General features: G+C 36.3%; 2 protein-coding genes across 3 annotated transcripts in view; one reads left to right on the top strand and one right to left on the bottom strand.

The window, feature by feature from the left end:
• PSME4 (proteasome activator subunit 4) overlaps nucleotides 1-21678 on the bottom strand; it is a 98198-nt gene that overhangs the window by 53372 nt on the left and 23148 nt on the right. Inside the window, exons 3-11 of one of the 2 annotated variants that reach the window (XM_081589627.1) lie at nucleotides 21072-21188; nucleotides 11706-11771; nucleotides 9559-9603; nucleotides 7670-7819; nucleotides 5706-5769; nucleotides 4921-4995; nucleotides 3626-3748; nucleotides 1238-1330; nucleotides 265-530 (exon numbers count right to left, since the gene is read on the bottom strand). In XM_081589627.1, the coding sequence (XP_081445753.1) occupies nucleotides 265-530; nucleotides 1238-1330; nucleotides 3626-3748; nucleotides 4921-4995; nucleotides 5706-5769; nucleotides 7670-7819; nucleotides 9559-9603; nucleotides 11706-11771; nucleotides 21072-21188 (999 nt within the window). The remainder of the gene's footprint in view (nucleotides 1-264; nucleotides 531-1237; nucleotides 1331-3625; nucleotides 3749-4920; nucleotides 4996-5705; nucleotides 5770-7669; nucleotides 7820-9558; nucleotides 9604-11705; nucleotides 11772-21071; nucleotides 21189-21678) is intronic. The other variant, XM_081589628.1, reaches the window with a different exon arrangement.
• Nucleotides 6910-7397, top strand: LOC145544498 (putative uncharacterized protein encoded by LINC00596). Its single transcript, XM_081587413.1, has 3 exons — nucleotides 6910-6927; nucleotides 7021-7175; nucleotides 7268-7397. The coding sequence occupies exons 1-3, from the start codon at nucleotides 6910-6912 to the stop codon at nucleotides 7395-7397; spliced, it is 303 nt and encodes a 100-aa protein (XP_081443539.1).

Genomic DNA, 21678 nt, shown 5'->3' with positions numbered 1-21678 from the left:
AACTAAAATGAGCACATAAGTTAAAATATTTTATTTTATTCATTTCATGTCAATTTTCTTTTTCTCGTCAATAAATCTTTATCAAGTTACCAATCAATAGGTTAAAGTATCTTGTTTCCCCTCTAGGAACAGGAATAAGTACCAAGATAGCAAAACAAGCCACAGAAAAGAAAAGAAAGCCAAGCAGAAGAGTAGAAGAGATAGATAACAGAGTAACAGTGGACACAGCTGAGGCTTCAATGAAACATGTGAAGCGACACTTACCTTTCAAGTACAGGGGGTATTACTAACTCCGGTCTCATGAGTGCAAGGTTCTGCAGAGCCTGGGCTGCTTCTAAACTACCAGTTTTGCTAAACATAGCCAAGAGAACAGGCTGAATAATGCATTGTACAAAGTCTGTAACATCTTGATCTGTAAGCTTATGGCTATCAGGCACAGGAGTTAACCAAGAAGGTTTCTTGTATCTTTCACGATGTAATCTTCTAACAACACTGTTTGGCAACCGCTGAAGTAGTTTCATTAACTTGTTCTGGGGACACAGAAGCAGAAGGTCCTAGGTAGGTTGTTGCTCTCACAGAGATATTCACAGTTCCTCTCTACTGTCCCAAGTAAAAATTTTTCAAACAACAGCTTGTATACTAATTTTTAAACACAACATATCTTTTTATTTTTTTAATTTTATTGAAGTATAGTTGATTTATAATGCTGTTAATTTCTGTTGTACAGCTAAGTGACTCAGTTATACACATATATTCTTTTTCATATTCTTTTCCTTTATGGTTTATCACAGGACATTAAATATAGTCGCTTGTGCTACACTAGGACCTTGTTGTTTAACATTTTGTATAATCTTATTACAAAGAACCTGTATGGCCTAACTAGGTAGAATAAAATACTCTTACCAATTAATCATCGATAATAAACAGTTTCAAATTTTAATTTCTAGCATCACATGAGTCTTTCATTACTTGAAAAGCCATTTTAACCCAGCAACTTAAAAAAAAGCATACACCCAATAAAACTGAAAAGATGATTCCATTGTTTTGTGGCATTTTGTCACCAGTTACTAGTATTTATTTCTATATACTCTATAAACACGGTAATTTAACATGAATATAATCATGCTTACACAAGGAAAGCTTAGCTGAATGACAGAAAATGTACACAATAGGCAATAGTGACTATATCTTAAAAAAAAATTCCAAACTGTAAGAGTAAAATATGAACATTACTCACCAGCCAGCGGCCATTATTTGAAGGATGGTAAAAAGATGTGATGCTGTTAAACAAACCAGCCAAGTGCTTTTGCACTAGCTTACTTGGTCCACCCTGTTCAGATAAAAGAGCAGAAATATTAGTAACCATGTAATTCTGTAAAATTGAAGAGGTTAACAGGCCCAGGCCTATATACAAATCACTAACGTGGCTCACATTCATCCTGCTGGCAAAAACCAGTTCTACCTCTGAATAAAAGTCAGAAACAACTCCCAGATGAATTTCATACCAAGACACTTTATTAAAAATAAGGGCAACTTATTGAAATTGAATCGTAAAATGGAAAAGATATCTTTCAATTTAGAGTTAACAGTATCTTTTACTGTCTGCAGTTAAATAACTTTTGCCACTAAGGTATTCATCTTAAAATAACCAAGCATGCCACATTAAGCATAAAAAGCATTCCTTAAATGACTGAAGAACTGAAGAATTTCTCATTGGAGGAAATATTTACATAAATACATTCACATATTTATTAGTACTTCTAAATGTTTCAAGTGATTAAACTTGTTATATTTGACCATATTTTTAAGAAAAAGATTTTTTTTTCTTAATCTATTACCAAAACAAACACACAACACAACCAACCAAACAACAATAAAACCAGGGTTGCAGGGGGAGGGGGAAAGGAGGAGAAGGCTAACATTCACCTTACCAAGTTGAACAACCCTGGGGATATAGGACTAAAATATAATAATAAAGACCTTGAAACTGTCTGTTTCAAGATGATCTTTTTCAAGAAACAGCACAGATTCATAATGTATGCAAATATCAAGTCATTGTGTCACATACTCAAAACATAGTATTATACATCAACTATATTTCAATTATGAAAAGAATCAACACAGACCTAAAGTAGTCTATCCAGTTACACCAGGAGCACGTCTTTCTGCTGAAATGAAATCCACACTCAATAGATCAAACTATTGAGACCATAATTCCATAGCAAAATACCAACAAAATTTTCAAACTTCTAACAGTAATTAGCATTGTTGACTTTTAATCATATTAAATATTCATATTAACACAAAATGAAGCTGCCAATACAAACAACTGTGTGAGCAACAGTAACTAAAATGAGCCTGATACGAATCACTGTTTAATCCTGTGGCCCCTAATGGCCAAGTTCCAACTCACGGCTTAAAAAAGATAGTAAATATCCAAATGTTCTTGCTCTTATTGAATATCAGAAAGAAAATGGGATTTCCCCTCTGTTTAATAATAAAATAACAACCAAAAAAGAAAAGCTTGAAAGTTTCTTTTCTTTTAATCTTACACTAAAATTTACTATCTAAACTTCTGGGTTTCCCCAGTGGCTCTGTGGTAAAGAATCTGCCTGCCAATGCAGAAAATACAGGTTCAATCCCAGATCTGGGAAGACCCCATATGATCTGGAGCAACTAAGCCTGTGTGCCACAATTATTTAGCCTGTGCTCTAAAGTCCGGCAGCTGCTACTGAAGCCCATGTGCCCTAAAATCTATGCCCCACAACAAGAGAAGCCACCAAGTGAGAAGCCCGCACACTGCAGCTGGATAGTAGCCCCCACAGCTATGAAGATCCAGCACAGGCAAAAATTAATACTAAACAATTTAAGAGCTAAACTTCTCACAACCATTCTGTCTTTTCAACAAAAACAGCCAACTGAGCAGTGTAACCAGGGAGAAAATAGCAAACAGAACAATATCAAGTATCACATGCAGAATAATTCAAAAAGGAGATAACTGCAGAAGCAATATGAATGAAAACTTAGAGAATTATGGTATAAAAGTTGTTTTAATACTTATTTGAAAGATGACATCAAAATCCAAGTATGTAGACTGTATTTTTACTTCTCTTCAATGATGAAGGAAAAATAATCCTTTATGCTTCTCTCCCTTCACTAAGATTATTTTGTCAACAAGCTTTGTGTTCAGTGTAATGTTTTATGTGAACACTGACAATGAATGCATTAATACTGAGCATATGCCAAATTCTGCTTTCAAATCTCACCTTTATCAATTTGACTTGGGAAAGTTCTTTTACCCATGACTCTGGTTCTCAGTCTGTAAAACTATTACAGACATTCTGAATCTCTTGAAACTCTTAACTGTCTCCCTACTTTCATTATAATCAAAACTCTGAACTTCTGACTCTTACTTTAAAGGTCTATTATTTAAGGAGATTTATAAATGGTACATTATGACTACATTCTGGGTCTGAGAAACACAAGTTTACTGCATCAGAAAATATCCAAGAATCAAATGACCAACTAAGCCACTAATTTAGACTTATGCGATTATGCAGAATTTCTGTATGGTTAACCCAAAATTTATAGGAACTATATAAAACAAACATAATGTACTACAAACCATCATGGCAGTTATCCATATTACAGCATGTCCTATATCATAAGCATTTGTTAAAAATCTTGGAACTAACACTTGACTGCTTCCCACTGGGAGGTTCAAGCTTCTCAAAATTCTTGTAAATACCTTTAAAAAGAAAAAAGAATTAGGATAACTATTGACAGATGGCAAGTAACTCGTTCATTAAATAACCTACGTGTTATACATTGGTGTTACGGTATATATTCTCATTTGATTGGTTTTTATGACATACTGTTTGGTAATTTGCTTTATTCCTTAGGAATTCATATAAATAATTGTACACCTTTTTAAAATGACACTCTGAGGTCACAGGCATGCAGTTATGAAGCACTCATATTCAGGTACCCCAAAACAGGCCAATGGCACATAGTTAAGCATAAAAAGGCAAACAGTAGGTAACTGTAGTTCAATGTGAAATATTTTGACTACTTTCTGCCTCTCTAAATGCACACAAAATTTTTCTTCCTATGCTTTCATTCCAAGCCAAGGATGCACAAAACAAGTATTTTCTAGCTGATTTCTCTACCTCTTAAAATTTTAAGACTTGATTTTCCCCTAAGAATCTGCATTTTAATCAGTCATGTAATATCTTAATACAATTAGATTTATATTTAAAACAATTAAATATGTCAAATATGTGGGCTAAAGGTGGGAGAAATTTACTTCTCCATCTTAGTTTCTACTGGCTGGCAACAGAGGAAAGCAGCACAAGCAAAGGCAATCAGAGCGTTTGCTTGCTGGTGCTCCCCAGCCTCGCTCTAGTCCCCGTGTGCATCGGAACCAACCACGGCCCGGCCCCACCACAGTCCTCCTGAAGCTCCACAGGTGATTCTCCTGCACAGTAAACAACACCCAAGATGCAACACACCTAGAGACATTTTCCAGCTTTATTTACTCTAGGAAAGCATACAATGTGATTTTAAAAGTGGGGAATACTCTAGAAGAACTAACAATACAGTACAAAAAATTCACTGGAAGGGATCAACATATGACACCTTGAATTATATTCTTAGTACTTTATAAATCACTCACTCTGAAACTTAAAGAGTTCATGCCCTGCATTGGTAAGACAAAAAAAATCAAACATATATGATAGCTTGATATGATCCAATTACTTTCTGAAAATAAATGACCCATCCTTATAAATTACTTATGTTTTTACTAACAGTCAAAAAATACTTTCTGTGGTGCTAGAAATCAGCAACCACACACACTTCTCCTTAAAGGTATAAAGATGATGTCAGTGCTATTGTATTTGTTCAAACATTCTTAATTACCTTTGGTACATATGGATCCCAGTCTATGTACCCTATATTATCTGTAGCCAATCGAGCAAAGAGATTTACTAGTTGCTGAAAGTAAACAAAAAAGAAAGGCAGTTAAGTAAACACATTTGTTGTTTTTAGGGGTCACAGTCACATCCTTTATCCATTTGTTCTTTTCAGAACAATCATTATCGGCACAACTGAATTTAATATTTATATCTCAGTCTTTTCAAATCTCCAAATTTAGGTCCTGATTCTCGTCACCCATATAAAATCAAATGCAGCTGAAATGCTTATTTTTTTTAAAAAGGAGATGACAAAGCATTATCCACAGTGCAAACAGATAAAGAAGTTTTTAATCAAATACACATAGAAAACATCCACCAGGTGTCCAGCACCACATGAATGGGGGGTACAACAGGGCCTTCCTCTTCATGGATTTCACAGTACATGCATATACTTCCGGATAGCGATAAAACCAAAATAAAGAAATGTCAGCAAATACAATTGTAAAAAACTGATTACAACATCGCTAATAGCCAATTTTAAGGAACTGAGAAGGGGACAACAAAGGATGAGATGGTTGGATGGCACCACCAACTCGATGGACATGAGCGAGAGCAAGCTCCAGGAGTTGGTGATGGACAGAGAAGCCTGGCATGCTGCAGTCCATGGGGTCGCAGAGTCAGACACGACTGAGTGACTAAACTGAACTGAAGGAACTGAAGTTACTTATCAAATGATCTGATAGTTACTTCCAAACTAAAATGCATAGAAGAAAAAAATGGGATACTCACCCCCTCCCACTGTGGGAGATTTTGCACTGAAACCCAAAGGCCAATTAATTCATCAAACCAAAGTCTGAAGAAGAAAAATGTTATGAATAGCAAGTAATATGCAAAAAGCAGTTTAAAACCAGGTATCCTTTGTATTTTTTTTAAATCTATTATTCTTACTGATAACTACACAACCTAGAAAAAAATAACACTAAAAGTTACAAACTTAATGGAACAAAAGATTACTTTTGTCTGAATATTCCCTTTTCAAGTTACTTAAGCTAAAAGGAATAATCTCATCAAATTTTTACTTCATTGCTAATAACTGCCTATCCCTATCTAACACTGTTAAGATTCTCCTTCCTCTCCATGCCCTTCTCCTTTAATGCTTTCCTTGACTACCTGTTCCTGCAACTCTCCCTTACTCTCTTTTCTTTAATAGGCCAATTAGTAATTACACCATCAACTAGCACTACAGTAATAGGTCCATAAAAGAAATGAGCCACGAAGTGTTAGGAGCAATTAAATTAAAGTGGGAAAAAATATCTCAAATTAAAGAAAGTGAAGAGAATACAGGGGCAAAAACACACTTGAATATTAACCAATTTTCACAAATGTCAAAGAAATTAAAAGTTTTTGGAAGTTTGTAATTAAAACTGCTGCTGCTACTGCTGCTAAGTCGCTTCAGTCGTGTCCGACTCTGTGCGACCCCATAGACGGCAGCCCACCAGGTTCCGCCGTCCCTGGGATTCTCCAGGCAAGAATACTGGAGTGGGCTGCCATTTCCTTCTCCAGTGCATGAAAGGGAAAAGTGAAAGTGAAGTCGCTCAGTCGTGTCCGACTCTTAGCGACCCCATGGACTGTAGCCTACCAGGCTCCTCCATCCATGGGATTTTCCAGGCAAGAGTACTGGAGTGGGGTGCCATTGCCTTCTCCATGTAATTAAAACTAAAATTTCATAAATATATAGCTAGATACAAAATTTCTGACTTGACAGATATAAAAGATGTGACATCTCACTATAGAAAACATGCTGGGAGAGATGGTGGGAGGGCTAAGCATAATAACCCTACCACCCATAATATGGTGATATGTACTATTATCCTTCTAGTTTTTTTTTCATACTTGTTAACTTTTTTCATAAAAGTACAATCTAAGTCATTCTAGGGTTTATTATATACCTGCAGTTATGAGAGAGAGAGACCAAGAAAAACTATACTACATGATGAGGGTTAAAATCGAGGTTTAGAAAAACATTTTTCCCTTCCCTAAATTCTATGCAATGTAACATTTCCATCACTGCCTATTTAATGAAATTTTCAACTCCTTTTTGCAGTTATCATTCTTTCTCTCCCAATATCTTTTTTTTTTTTTTTTTGAGACGGGGTCTCGCTATGTTGCCCAGGCTGGAGTACAGTGGCTATTCACAGGCGCGATCCCACTACTGATCAGCACGGGAGTTTTGACCTGCTCCGTTTCCGACCTGGGCCGGTTCACCCCTCCTTAGGCAACCTGGTGGTCCCCCACTCCCGGGAGGTCACCATATTGATGCCGAACTTAGTGCGGACACCCGATCGGCATAGCGCACTGCAGCCCAGAACTCCTGAGCTCAAGCGATCCTCCAGCCTCAGCCTCCCGAGTAGCTGGGACTACAGGCGCCCGCCACCGCGCCCGGCCCAATATCTTTTAAAGTCCACATCTTATGTGGCTTGATATATAAGTGCTTTATTTTCTCTTTATCTGCAAAATGATATTTAACTGTTTTAGCTTTCACACATACTTCAAGTGTAAGAAACATAATGCTTGAGTTGGTAATTTCTTTTTTACTTATTACTATACTAGTTTGCCTATATACATACATACATATGTGTATCTGTGTATGTGTGCATATATACATATATGCATTCCCTACTATATTCTAGAATCTATCGATACACACACACACACACACACACACACACACACACACACACATATATACTTACTTAAAACCTTTATGATGAAGTTCTGGAGGAAGGGAGGTAGGAAGAAATATTTCAAAGTAAGTGATGGCCTTTTGCATTGTTACATCAAAAGGACACATTAAAGGCCGCCATTCCTCTAGCATCTCAGCTGTGGCATCTGCTGGAAAATACCTAATAAAAAAGAAAGTTTTCATGTATCTTATCATTGACTAAAAGCTCTGCATCATTATATGACTGACAAAAAAGGGGGAGAAGGGGAATGTACTCATAAGATATTATCACACACTACCAATGTCAAGTTAGCTGACAAGAAACACACATTTTTACAATTCTAAAATAAACGGCCTGTCACACTTAAGTTAGATAAGGTAAATTTTCTTCTTGTCTTTGGACCTGGAAAAATGCTATAAAGCTGATAAATCTCACATAAAATACAAAGTCATTCAAATCACCTACAAACTTAAAACATGACTGCTGTTATTTTTTTCTTCCTGTGTGCTGTATAACAGCAATAGAAAAAAAACAAAAAATCCTGTCACAGGGAACCCAGTCTATATAAGAAACAGATAATCAGCAAAGTGAGAATGAATATCAGCCCAGAACCTCTTGGCACTTTAGGAACAAACCATTTACCCTCACTAGACCCTGAGTTCTGTGTATAAGAAACGACTGAGCTAGATGATCCGGTCCTACAGGCTCTAATATTCTAAAATTCTAAGATATGGGCAGGAGCATCCCTGGGGCACAGAAGATTCAGAAAAATAAAAGTGGAAGTGTACAGACACACACAAAATGAAGGCAAGCGAATAATGAGGACCCATTATCCATTTGGGTATGGAATGGATACCCAAATGGGGAGGCAACTGGGGTTTGAAATAATGACAAGCGTATTAAATTTTCTGATTTGGATATGGGCCAAAAAAAGGAAACTCTTTCAAATACACTTGGAGGTTTGGCCTACATATCATATTATTAATCTTATCATATCTTTATATCTCTGTGTTACTAGAATCACACTTCATTGCCTATCTTCAAAGATCTTATACACTGAATCCTCTTCCTAATTTTTCATAGTCAACTCTCAGCTGAGTAACCCAGAATAAAAGCTTGGCATTCTACAAATTATCTAAGAACCTAAAAACCGGTAAATACCTCAGTGATGATCAAATTTCACAAAATGACAATGCTCACTAGTAGCTTATCGAATAACTTTAGTTCTTAAGCTTCTTAAAAAAGGGACATTCTATATCTTGAAAATACATTTGTCCAACACTGAGTAGTATAGTAGGTCAGCAACAATATCTGATCTATAAACTAATTTCAACTCTTATAATAAGCATATGATAAATATACAAATTTCCATTCAAAAGAATTCACTGCTTTCATAGCAGATGTATGTCTTAGAATAGCCTGATAAATAAGAATGAAAAAATAGTTCAAGACCATACATCTAGACTTTAATTAAACTAAATTCTATCCACATTTATCTTTAAACATCAGAATATGGGATATTCAGAGTCAAACATTCTACTGAAATGGAAAAAAAAACAACGTATGGGCCATCTTCTTATTATTCATTTTTATGTAATACCTACAAGGCTCATTTTGGAAAATAATTTTGACTTGAGTAGCAATACTCTAGGGATATCTTTCAAATGAAGCCAGTTATACACACTTTATTGCATTCTTACTTTCTAATGGGTGACTGACACCCACACCACTTAAACATTTCTAAATTTATAAATGAAATCTGAAAAGTTCAGTTCAAGAGTTAGAAATAATATTGCGCTCAGCGACTAACATCACATCAGACACTATTTATATCTTTAATTTCCTTTTCAAGGCATACTGAAGATGGGGAAAAGTCCACAGAAACAATAAGTGGATTTATACATTGAGAAGCTACTTACGGTCGGCAGCTCTTCACGAGTGTTTTGAGAACATTTTCTACAGAACTGGGGGGAAAAAGCCATTTGGTAAATTAGGTTGGTATATTTTAAGAACAGATATAATTCAATTAATAAATATCTCTTAGATACAGTTAGATATTATCTGTGTACACGCAATAACTAATCCTTCTCTTTCATATACATAAAAGTCTAATGATTACCTAAATGCTGTAGTCTACTCTTTCCTTTGTCTTCATTTTGCTCATTCTATACAATGAATGAAAGGGAAGAAAACTGAAAAAAGGGCAAATCATCTTCAATCTTTACAAAGTGGGCAGCAATGACCATATGTATCAACACATCAAGAAGTATGTTCAGAGGCTTCAAACAAACAGCAAAGTCTAGAGTGCTTCTATTTAGCAACTGCTAGAGACTAGTTTTCTGTATCCTACTGGTGAGAGTTTTACAACCCTCCAAGGCACTTTATTGCCAGGAACAATTATCAAAATAACAACAGCCACCTTTTTGACCAGCTACTTAAAAAGTTAATTGATGAATATTAAAGGCTGTAATTTATTTTCCAACTTGTATGTGGTTCAAGTGACTTTAGTAAAGCAAAATAAACTCTTGTATATGAATTTATAATAAACATTTCTACTTTAATGAAAAGCCTAGTGTGTACTGGTTTAAACACACATCACCAGAATGGAATACTTAAAATATTAACTAGGCCACAGTCAAGAGAGGTCAAATACAAATCAACAAAACAAAGAGTGATTTCGAATTGGAATTGTAAAATAAATGTGTGCCTATTTATAGTATGATGTGTACAAGTAAAAATAAAACTAGTCCTTACATTTCAAGAGAAAAAATTACCGGGGAAAGAGGTAACTTTTAGGCAGTGCTTCCACCTGACACCTTCTCATTAAGCTTCTTGGAATTCTTAAGTCCAGAAGTCTATCCAACGTCTCTGAAAGCTTAAGAACTAATCTTAAGAAATTCTTAAGGAAATTCTAAGGAATAACACAAACCAAACTCAGCACAAGTAATCAATGTAGAATATAACCAAGAAAGAAAACTATTAACTTCATTACTTGAAGCAGTAAGAATCCTCTTTAATTTCAAAAGTATTTAGAACAAAATTAATTGAAGAGGAAACTGGGCTACAACTCATGAGGTAATTCTAAAATAAAGAAGATGACCACATGGCTAGAGAGCCATTGTGGAGCATTTTCTGATTATCAAAGAGAGAGATTAACTTCTCTCACAAAAAAAGCTCACCCTCACCGATTCAGAAACAGAGTTTAATTGAGGGAACATCTAAGCTTGCCTAGTTTTTTTTTTTTAAAAAAAAGGTGGGGAGAGGGGGGCAAACTTCTCTCCAACTACATTTACAACTCTCTGAAGATCACAACTATGATTTTTACTCCTGGGCATTTCTGAAGGGCTTAAAACAAGGCTGTGTTCATTTACATATATACATATATTACTAATATATTTATATATTTATTCATTTACAAAGCTCTATAAACCTTTTCTATCAGGGCAATAAAAAAAAAGCATGGATCTTTGGATCTTTTAGTTTGGACTGAAGACCCCCACTGAGAAATAAATTTTAGAACTCATAGATAAGATGTGAAGGTCCATCAGGTTCCAAACAAGAGATCAATTTAAATATAGATTTTTAAAAAAGGTAATTCCAAAAAAAAAAAAATTCTAAAATGGTAAACTTATGATCCAAGGAAATAAGCAGAAAATCTATAATTCTACCACTCCCTAATGTCTTGTTTTCATGTTAACTTTACATTTATTTTTAACTATTTCTGTGGCAGTATTTCTATTTGAGAGTGCAACACAGAAAACCTGCTATGTTTACTGGTAACTTTTCTATTCTACCAACAAACTTTCATATAATATCAAAAATGATTCTAGAAAGCCAGTCACAAAAGGCTGCATAGCTACGCTTTCTCCAGTTCTCTTCACGCTTCAGAAGAACAGGTGGTTAATTATAAGACTTGATAGCTGTCATTTCACTCACTAGAGGAATGGGGTGTGTGGGAATGTGATTCAGTTCATCTAAATGAAGTCAATTTCAACCCCTCCTTATATATAAGCCTGTGCCATTGGATTTATGCTCTTTATCCAGAAAAGTGTACAATCTCTCTAACCTGTGATATCTGTATAGTGACCTTTTGTGATTCTTGTAATCTCTCAAGATGAAGGGAACAATGTTTCTGTTTAAAAATAAAATAAAAGGTTAAGGCTAGATGCTATTAGATTATATTTCACTAATTTCTAGAGGGAGTGAATAATCACTAAAGTTTTCCCAACTGTTGGAAATTTCTAATGTTAAAGTGACAACAATTCAAAACACTTTTTCTTCTTTTTAATAAATCAAAAGGGATCTAACAGAGGAACTAAGCTTTGGGTGGGTTTTCTCAAACCCTCTTCCCTCTTAGTAAAGGCATGTTAGGTTGGAAAGAAAACCACAGTATATCATGTAATGAACGGTTCACAGCTTGGGCTCAGAGTCAGACAGATTTGAATGTAAACACTTATCCAACTATTTACTAGGAGAGAAATATTATATAGCCTCATATCTATATAAGAGTAGTAATACCCACCTCTCATTAGGCTGTTACAAAGATTAAACAAGATAATGTAAAGAAAGCAGTTACCTGGCCCAGAATTAAGCACAATAAATGTTAACTGTAATTATTTCATATTTAGCCAAAATAAATTATATTTTCAATCTCCTTAAGAACTAACATTTTGTACTAATTTTGCTTTTACACTTGTTCTACTGCCTCTGAGTAGCTATTAATTTATATTTAGGAAATAGCATCAAAATAGGAAAGTCCTCGCCCAACTGCCACCCTATTTATCAGGGCAGAAAGTAACTTCCTGTCCCAATTCTTGAGCTCTTGTCCCAGTTTCAACAAATGACTCTGTGTGAATTTTCTTCTTTGGGAAGCAAGTTCCTTATGATGATGTTCCTTATGATTCCTTATGTTAATAAAGTAAATGCCAAATATGTACCAGAGAAGCCTGAGGAAAGCCAAAAGCTTTGGCCTCCAGTTACTGAGATAGTGGACTTATATAAACCTGGAGGTTTATGTTTCCTACCTCCTTGTCAGGACAATGTTCATGTCTAAATCAAAGAAATGTACAGCAAATGATATAGTCAAGATGAGAGTAGTATGGACTGCCCATGGCCAGAAGAACATTCAGCTTCACTTCACAATTCTTGAGCTAAAAATTAACTTCAGAGTAATCAGACCGGCTTTTTTATAAATGAAGTAGGAAATTGTAACCCTGGTATATTCTACATACCTCTCCTTCAACCTCCCTGTAACTTAATACATCCATTGTTTCCTGTTTTTCCTAAATCAAACAAATCTACCATCAGTTAGTCAAACACTATCCATCTCAAAGCTAATCTTTTAAAATCTAACACTGCTAATCAGCAAGCAGTCATTTATCACAGCCACTTCACACAAAATTTTGTTGTTGTTCAGTAGCCAGGTCGTATCCGACTCTTTGTGACCCCATGACTGCAGCACGCAGGCCTCCCTGTTCATCACCATCTCTCCGAGTTTGCCTAAGTTTATGTCCATTGAATTGGTGAAGTCATCCAACCATCTCATCACCTGTCGCCCTCTTTACCTTTCCTTAGTGTGCTGCCTACATTTGTAACTTGTAATATGCTACTCCAATTAAGCGCATGGAATACTGTTTCATGACATAAACCATGACCCAAAGATTCAAATGTTTCTTTTATGGAGTAAACAATAAGCAGCTCTTAAGTTGCTAGTATTAAGTTCACAGCTACCTAGATCTTTCCCAATTTTAATTTTTCTACTGAATAATAATAAACAAAACCCCTACAAATTGTTTCTCCGGTAGAAAGTAAAACAGCTGAGAGTAAAAAGGGTATTTTTGCCCCTGAGGCAAAAAGAAAGGAGGACCAAGAGGGAAAGGAAGCAAAGGAGGAGGAGGAGGATGGGACAGAGAAGACCAAGGGAAAGGAGAAGCAAATTTATCATCTTTGCTCCAAACAGTGGAAGCAGCTTTTACAATCATGTTGAAATGCATGGCATTCTAAGCAGTGGTTTCAGTAAGACAAATTACATAAGGCACAGGAGTTTAAGACCTGAAAGACAAACAGTTAACAAATGAAGCAACCTTTCACTTTTGACTACTAAAATAGTATTCTAAAAATAGTTATGAACACATGCAGTCAGCTGACAGAACTGTTTCAAAATGTGTCAGAATACATCTAAGATGAAAGTACTCAAAACAAAATACCAATTCCAAAAGCATGCCATATTGAAGGGTTCTTTCAGGAATTTTCTGAAATAAAATGTGTATAAAAAGTCACACTTCAATCCCTTGGTTATGAACACTTGCTATTCTACTGTATTACTGATAAATAGAATCTTAAGTGGAAAGTACGTTTTAAATGTTTTCAGTGACCCCCATCTTAGAAATTCAGTGGACAGAGAGTAGCTGTGAGCAGCAAAAAGTACTGCTGTCTGGCTCTCCAAATAGTATCTCTACTATTTCTGCATAAGAACCAAGACCATTAGATTCCTCTGGTATTAAAAATCAAGGCAAATGTGGTGAAGAAAGTGCAAGAACCAAAGAATTCAAAATTCTTTCAAAGTTAACTGTTATAACTATATACAGTGTGACCTGAACGGAAATACGGTAACAGGTTCTCCGCGGAGAAGTAAAATATGATAATAACACTAAAAAGATTACAAGAAATGAGAGACAATGAATAAAGAATTAATTATAGTCCTGAAAAACTGTTTTAAGTATAATTTTTCTACCTTGTTTTTTTTTTTTTAAACAGAAGACACATTAAGCTTCAAATTTTGTCCTACTGTGTAGCCTCTCACCAAGAAAGTGCCCCCTCAAAAGTAGTTCCCAGTATTCTTTTTGACTCCTTAAAACTAGAACAATAATCACCAGTTTTAAAAAGAGGCTGCGTCAACAGAGCTGCCTTTACAACGTATGCTCCTTAGTGGAAGCATACAGCCCGGTATGTAAGTACTTCAAGCCTCTAGGCCAGTATAGCTCATCTTAATGGAGCATCAACTTTAGTCAAGAGATACATAGGGAAGAAATTTTTACTTATGAAAACATGACTGAATAAGCTTAATAAAGATATGAATGTTTAAGATAAAATGTAAAAATTCCAAGAAATTTCTCATACCATACCTCTTAGGAAACCTCTTTGGGGAAAGGGTAGGAGGTATTAAGTGGACAGTTTGAGATGCACAGGAACAGGAAGAATACTGGTTTGGAAACTAAAAGACCTGCATCTTACAGAATTGAAAATGGAAAAAAAGAAAGTGCTGGACTAGTGATAAGAAAACAGGAAGGGCTGATTAATGAGGCAGGAAACTTTAACTTGTGTGGAAGCAAGAAAAAGGAAAACAAATCTGTAAGACTTTAACCACATGCAGGGAGCATTCTGGAAATGTAAGGGACATTTTTGATTATCACAATTAGTAGGGAGGACAGCTTAGTGATTCAAAACCAAGTATACCAGATATCCGGCAATTCACGGAACAGCCAAACTCAACAAAAAATTATTATTGCAAGCCTTTCAAATATCTCAATACATGGTCATATAGATTAAAACTTTTTGAACATAAAAGATAACTGTTTAAACATTAACTGTTTTTCACAGTTTTAATAGACATCGAATCTCTAGGAATACAACTAACATATTAATTGACTTTGTTTTCGTGAAAATTTTACCTAAGGTCATTCATGATTTCTAAAGAAAAAAATTACAGCATAATGGCAATTCTTCTGCCACATCTGATTTGTCAAAACCAAATTCTTGAGCATATGTAGATTTGCATATAAATATGTAACTAATATTGATGATTGTTTTAAGTCTTAGAACCAAATATCGTTGGCAATTAGTGATACACAAAAAATGAGGATGTCACCGAACTTCATTAATAATTTTGTTGTTGAAATGCTTCATGTTTTTTTTGGACTGTCATCCTTTTTGGGTAGGGCACAAAAGGCTATTCATGCTGTAATAATTACACAGTGACATTATTTATGTTGGCAAGTCAACTGCACAAATTTTATATGGCTTCATATACTAATGTGTCTTTTCCTAATTCATCCTTTGCCTCTATTTCTTTCACATGTAATAATGTTCAAAAATAATGTTCGGAAATACGAGTAACTATCCCACATAATTACATAAAGAACTACTGTGACACTATGTTATAAGTAGGGGCTTCGCTGGGATTTCAGACCGTGAAGAATGTGCCTGCAATCCGAGAGACTGGAGTTTGATCCCTGGATTGAGAATATCCCCTGGAGAAGGGAATGACTTCCCACTCCGGTATTCCTGCCTGGAGAATTCTGTGGACAGAGGAGCCTGGTGGGCTACAGTCTATGGGGTCACAAAGAGTCGGACATGACTGAGCAACTAACACTCTCACTTTTTCACTATGTTATAAATAAGGTCAGCTCACCTGCAAGAGTATCTTACTTCTTTTTTTCCCAGTCAGTAGTCTGAAGTTAATGGAGAAGGCACTGGCAACCCACTCCAGTACTATTGCCTGGAAAATCCCATGGACAGGAGTCTGCAAGGCTGCAGTCCATGGGGTCGCTAAGAGTCGGACACGACTGAGCGACTTCACTTTCCCTTTTCCCTTTCACGCACTTGAGAAGGAAATGGCACCCACTCCAGTGTTCTTGCCTGGAGAATCCCAGGGACGGGGGAGCCTGGTGGGCTGCCGTCTATGGGGTCGCACAGAGTCAGACAGGACTGAAGCGACTTAGCAGCAGCAGCAGCAGCAGTCTGAAGTTAAAAGTTATTTCTCTCTCTCTCATCAGATGTATGATCTGTTATTCTGTATCCTAGTACTAGATTTTATTTTAACGTCCACTAAAAATACTGCTCTTATGTTTTCTTGTACTTCTGATACAGAATGTGTTTTGACCTTTTCTACTTATAAATTCAAAATTATAAATAGATGTAAAATCTGAATACCATATTGTTTTACAGTGTAATAGTGCATGCATGTTTGAAATACAGATTGCTTCAAACAAACTTTGTTGCTGTTCAGTTACTAAGTTTTGTCTGACTCTTTGCAACCCATGGACTGTAGCACATTGGCTCTTCTGTCCTCCACTGTCTTCCAGAGTTTGCTCAAATTCATGTCCATTGAGTCAGTGATGTCATTTAACCGCCTCACCCTCTGCCACCCTCTTCTTTTGCCTTCAGTCTTTCCCACCATCAGTCTTTTCCAATGAGTCAGCTCTTTGCATCAGGTAGCCAAAGTATTGGCACTTCAGCTTCAGCACCAGACCTTCCAAAGAATATTCAGGACTGATTTCCTTTAGGATTGACTGGTTTGATCTTTGCTGTCCAAGGGATTCTCAAGAGTCTTCTCCAGCACCACAATTCAAAAGTACCAATTTTTGACACTCAGCCTTCTTTATGTTCCAACTCTCACATCTGTACATAACTACTGGAAAAATCATAGCTTTGACTAGATGGACCTTTGTTGCCAAAGTAATGTCTCTGCTTCTTAACATGCTGTCGAGGTTTGTCATAGCTTTCTTTCCAAGGAGCAAGTGTCTTTTAACTTCACGGCTGCAGTCACCATCTGCAGTGATTTTGAAGTCCAAGAAAATAAAGTCTGTCTTTGCTTCACTTTTCCCCTTCTATTTGCCATGAAGTGATGGGCCAGATGACATGATCTTCATTTTTCGAATGTTGAGATTCAAGCCAGCATTTTCACTCTACTCTTTCACCTTCATCAAGAGGCTCTTTAGCTCTTCACTTTATGCCATTAGAGCGGTATCATCTGCATATCTGAGGTTACTGGTATTTCTCCCAGCAATCTTGATTCCAGCTTGTTCTTCATCCATCCTGGCATTTGGCATGATGTATTCTGCATGTAAGTTAAATAAGTAGTGTAACAATATACACCCTTTTCGTACTCCTTTCTCAATTTTGAACCAGTCAGCTGTTCCATGTCCAGTTCTATCTGCTGCTTCTTGACTTGCATACAGGTGTCACAGGAAGCAGGTAAGGTGGTCCGCTATTAACATGTCTTTAAGAATTTTCCAGTTTGTTGTGATCCACACAAAGGCTTTAGCATAGTCAATGAAGCAAAAGTAGATGTTTTTCTGGAACTCTCACTTTTTCGATGACCCAACAGACGTTGGCAATTTGATCTCTGGTTCCTCTGTCTTTCCTAAATCCAGCTTATACATCTGGAAGTTCTTGGTTCACATACTGATAAAGCCTAACTTGAAGGATTTTGAGCATAACCCTGCTAGTATGTGAAATGAGCCCAACTGTACAGTAGCTTGACAATTTTTTGGCACTGCCCTTCTTTGGAATGAAAAATGACCTTTTCCAGTCCTATGGACACTGTCAAGTTTTCCAAATTTGCTGACATAATGAGTGTAGCACCTTAACGGGATCATCTTTTAGGATTTTAAATGGCTCAACTGGAATTCTATCACCTTCACTAGCTTTGTTCATAGTGATGCTTTCTAAGGTCCACTTGACTTTACACTCCAGGATGTTTGGCTCTAGGTGACTGACCATACCATCGTGGTTATTAGGGTCTTTGACCTTTTTTGTATAGTTCTTTTGTGTATTCTTGCCACCTCTTCTTCATCTCTTCTGTTTCTGTTAGGTCCTTACCTTTTCTGTCCTTTACCATGTGCATCCTTGTATGAAATATTCCCTTGATACCTCCAAGTTTCTTGAAGATATCTCTAGTCTTTCCCATTCTATTGTTTTCCTCTATTACCCTGCACTGTTCATTTAAGAAGCCCTTCTTATTTCTCCTTCCTAGTCTCTGGAACTCTGCATTCAATTGAGATATCTTTCCCTTTATTTCTTTTCCCATTATTTTTTTTGGTTAAAACATTATTTATATTTATTTTTGAGTGTAGAAAGGTCATGTTACTTAAGAATTTCACTTTGGAATAGCTACCTATAGAATACAACAGGAGTTGCTGAGTCTATTTGAGTTAAGAGTCATGGCTTTAAACCAAGTAAAGATTTCAGTAAAGACTCGATGTCTCTTCAAAATACCAAGAACAGTTAAGGTGAAACTTTTAAGGGAGGTTTCCATAACAGCAGGGATAATGTGAAGTTAAGGAAATAACTTGCTAATTAGTATAAAGATGAATGGGAAGAACTACAAACAATAACTAACATTAACAGTTATAAGCTTTAACAAAATTTCCAGGAAAACAGTGGCATTGCTGAAGAGGAAAGCCACAAGTATTCATGAATAACCATATAATACTTAAAAAAAAAAAAAAAAGTGGCTGCCTCTGGAAAGTTACACCTGTCAGGACAGGAAGTATGACACTTGGTTATAAAGAAGCAAGTAAAAGAACTACTGAAAAAGGAGAAATTACTGAAGGAATTGCTTTCTCTCCCATATGATTTACCAAACACTTTTAGAGGCAGTCAAAAAATCAGCCAGGAAAATTTCAGAAAGATAACTGATTTGAACACAGTTTAAAGGTTCCTGAAATCTATGAAATGGTGATTCTAATCAAAAGTTCAATGGGCTCATATTTTAAGGTCTAGTCAATCCAGTCTGTGCCACGCTCCCTCCAGCAGAAATAAAACTCAAAAGTAATCCTTCATGTTAAATTTTGGGTTTTCATAATAAATATTAGTAAAAACACATTTGGACATTTTACCATTTAGTTTTATGACAGGTTTTGCCATTTTTATCACTGAAATGGGTTTCTTTGTTTTAACATATGGAGTCTTCAGGAAAAAAATGCCTTCTGACCATTACATTTGTGACCACTGTCCAAAAAGAGTTAGGGCCTAAGTTCACAATTACCTATATTTATTTACTCTTTTCATTAAATCATTTCACTATTTACCTATGACCTGAATGTCTTTTAGAGTCTGCCATTTGCAGTCATTTTCCAAAAAAATTTACTTAAGACTGCTGACTTAAGTGAAGCCTGATAATTAAATGAACTGACCTGGGTAGGCATGTAAACATGTGTAGGATTGAGAAAAAAGATAGAAGTAAATGTTTAAAGATTTAATTTATAACAGAGAAAGGAAAAATCATACAGGCATATAAAATGATATTCTTCAGGAAATGAGTACATATGTATATCAAACTACTCTAGATAATAAAAGGAAATAGCTATTAAAAGTTGAAGAAAAGATTTCCTAAAAATAAACCTCAACTACAAATTCAAGTCAAACATGCAAAGATTAAGAAATTTAAGGGGTAGATCACAACTGGGCAAATTGTTAACAGGGAAAAATGACACTGTGCAGTCAAGTCTGAAATCAATATTACTCAAAAAAGGACAGATGATAACACTGAAATCTGTAAAGGTTCTGAATAAAATATAAAACGTACCAAAATGAGAGATCTGGACGAGTCAGGATGTATGCACAAGAAGCTATAAACACCCAGAGATTTATAATCTTGGAATGTCTAAACATTACTAGGAAATTATATAAACCAAGGAGCGCATTTGACCGTGCTCTAAGAATAGTCATTCACTGAAACTGATGCTTCTTTAACTGTAAGTGTGTGCGCTCTGGGATGTGGGTCCCCCTGGAATAGGCAAAGCTCCTCTTTTTGAAGCATTCAGTTTAGCTGAAGAATTAAAACACACGTGGATATACTATGAAGAATGCCAAATGTGCATTACTCTTAGTGACAAAATACTAGATTTCAAACAAAAACCTCTTGTTTTCTTTGGCCAGTATGCTGATGTTAGTTGTTAAGAGATACAGTGGTGGGAAATTCTTAACTGCAGTTTCAGATATAAGTTCAGTTCAGTTCAGTGGCTCAGTCATGCCCGACTCTTTGCAATCCCATAGACTGCAGCACGCCAGGCCTCCCTGTCTATCACCAACTCCCGGAGCTTATTCAAACTCAAGTCCATTGAGTCAGTGATGCCACCCAACCATTTCATCCTGTCATCCCTTTCTCCTCCCGCCTTCAATCTTTCCCAGAATAAGGGTCTTCTGCAATGAATCAGTCCTTCACATGAGGTGGCCAAAGTATTGGAGTTTCAGCTTCAGCATCAGTCCTTCCAATGAATATTCAGGACTGATTTCCTTTAAGATGGACTGGTTGGATCTCCTTGCAGTCCAGTGGACTCTCAAGAGTCTTCTCCAACACCACAGTTCAAAAGCATCAATTCTTCAGCACTCAGCTTTCTTTATAGTCCAACTCTCCAGTAGTCCATACATGACTACTGGAAAAACCACTGCTTTGACTAGACAGACCTTTGTTGGCAAAGTAATGTCTCTGCTTTTTAATATGCTGTCTAGGTTTGTCACAGCTTTTCTTCCGAGGAGTGTCTTTTAATTTCAGAAGGGCAATAAATTGTTTTAGGAGTCAAGTTACATAGAAATGAGCACATTAAAATGTATATTTGCTTGCTTATCTCAAGTAATCCAACATTTCTCAACTAAGATCAAGCCCCAAAAGAGCTCCCCTAAAAGTACTTTAAATGGAAATACTTACTTAGGAAACCAATTTAATCCCAGGTGTTCTGTCTTGGAATATAATATTCTTTCCACCATATCATAAAGTGGTCGCCAAGGTAACTCCAAATCATCTCTTGAAAGAAGTTCCTTTTTCCTAATTAAAGAAAGAGTGTGCACATTACACACACTATACAGGGAAAGTGAAAGTGAAGTCGCTCAGTCGTGTCCGACTCTTTGCGACCCCATGGACTGTAGCCTACCAGGCTCCTTCGTCCATGGGATTCTCCAGGCAAGAATACTGGAGTGGGTTGCCATTTCCTTCTCCAGGGGATCTTCCTGACCCAGGGATCGAACTCAGGTCTCCTGCATTGGAGGCAGACGCTTTAACCTCTGAGCCACCAGGGAAGTCAAGGCAGCTGTTAAATGCTGCTGTCATCACAGTGGGTTTTGCTTTCCCCCATCCTCAGCCACTCACTGGTAAAACATGGTAATAGGAAGAACAACGCACAGGACTTTTGCTGCTGCTCACACCTCAAAGGGCACTGTGTAAAAAGAGGCAATACACAGCCACTATGGAGAACAGTATGGAGAATCCTTAAAAAACTGGAAATAGACTTGTTATATGACCCAGCAATCTCACTGCT

The sequence above is a fragment of the Giraffa tippelskirchi genome, chromosome 4, assembly GCF_054371585.1.
Source record: "Giraffa tippelskirchi isolate mGirTip1 chromosome 4, T2T-mGirTip1v1.2.pri, whole genome shotgun sequence".
NCBI classification, from domain to species: Eukaryota; Metazoa; Chordata; class Mammalia; order Artiodactyla; family Giraffidae; genus Giraffa; species Giraffa tippelskirchi.
The sequence above is the reverse complement of the archived record's forward strand: the minus strand, read 5'-3'. Positions and strand labels throughout refer to the sequence as shown.

What these genes read in the sequence shown, in the direction of transcription:
- LOC145544498 (XM_081587413.1), top strand. An exon ending in TCCGTTTCCGACCTGGGCCG is followed by an intron (nt 7,176 to 7,267) that starts GTTCACCCCTCC and finishes CGATCGGCATAG; the next exon opens with CGCACTGCAGCCCAGAACTC.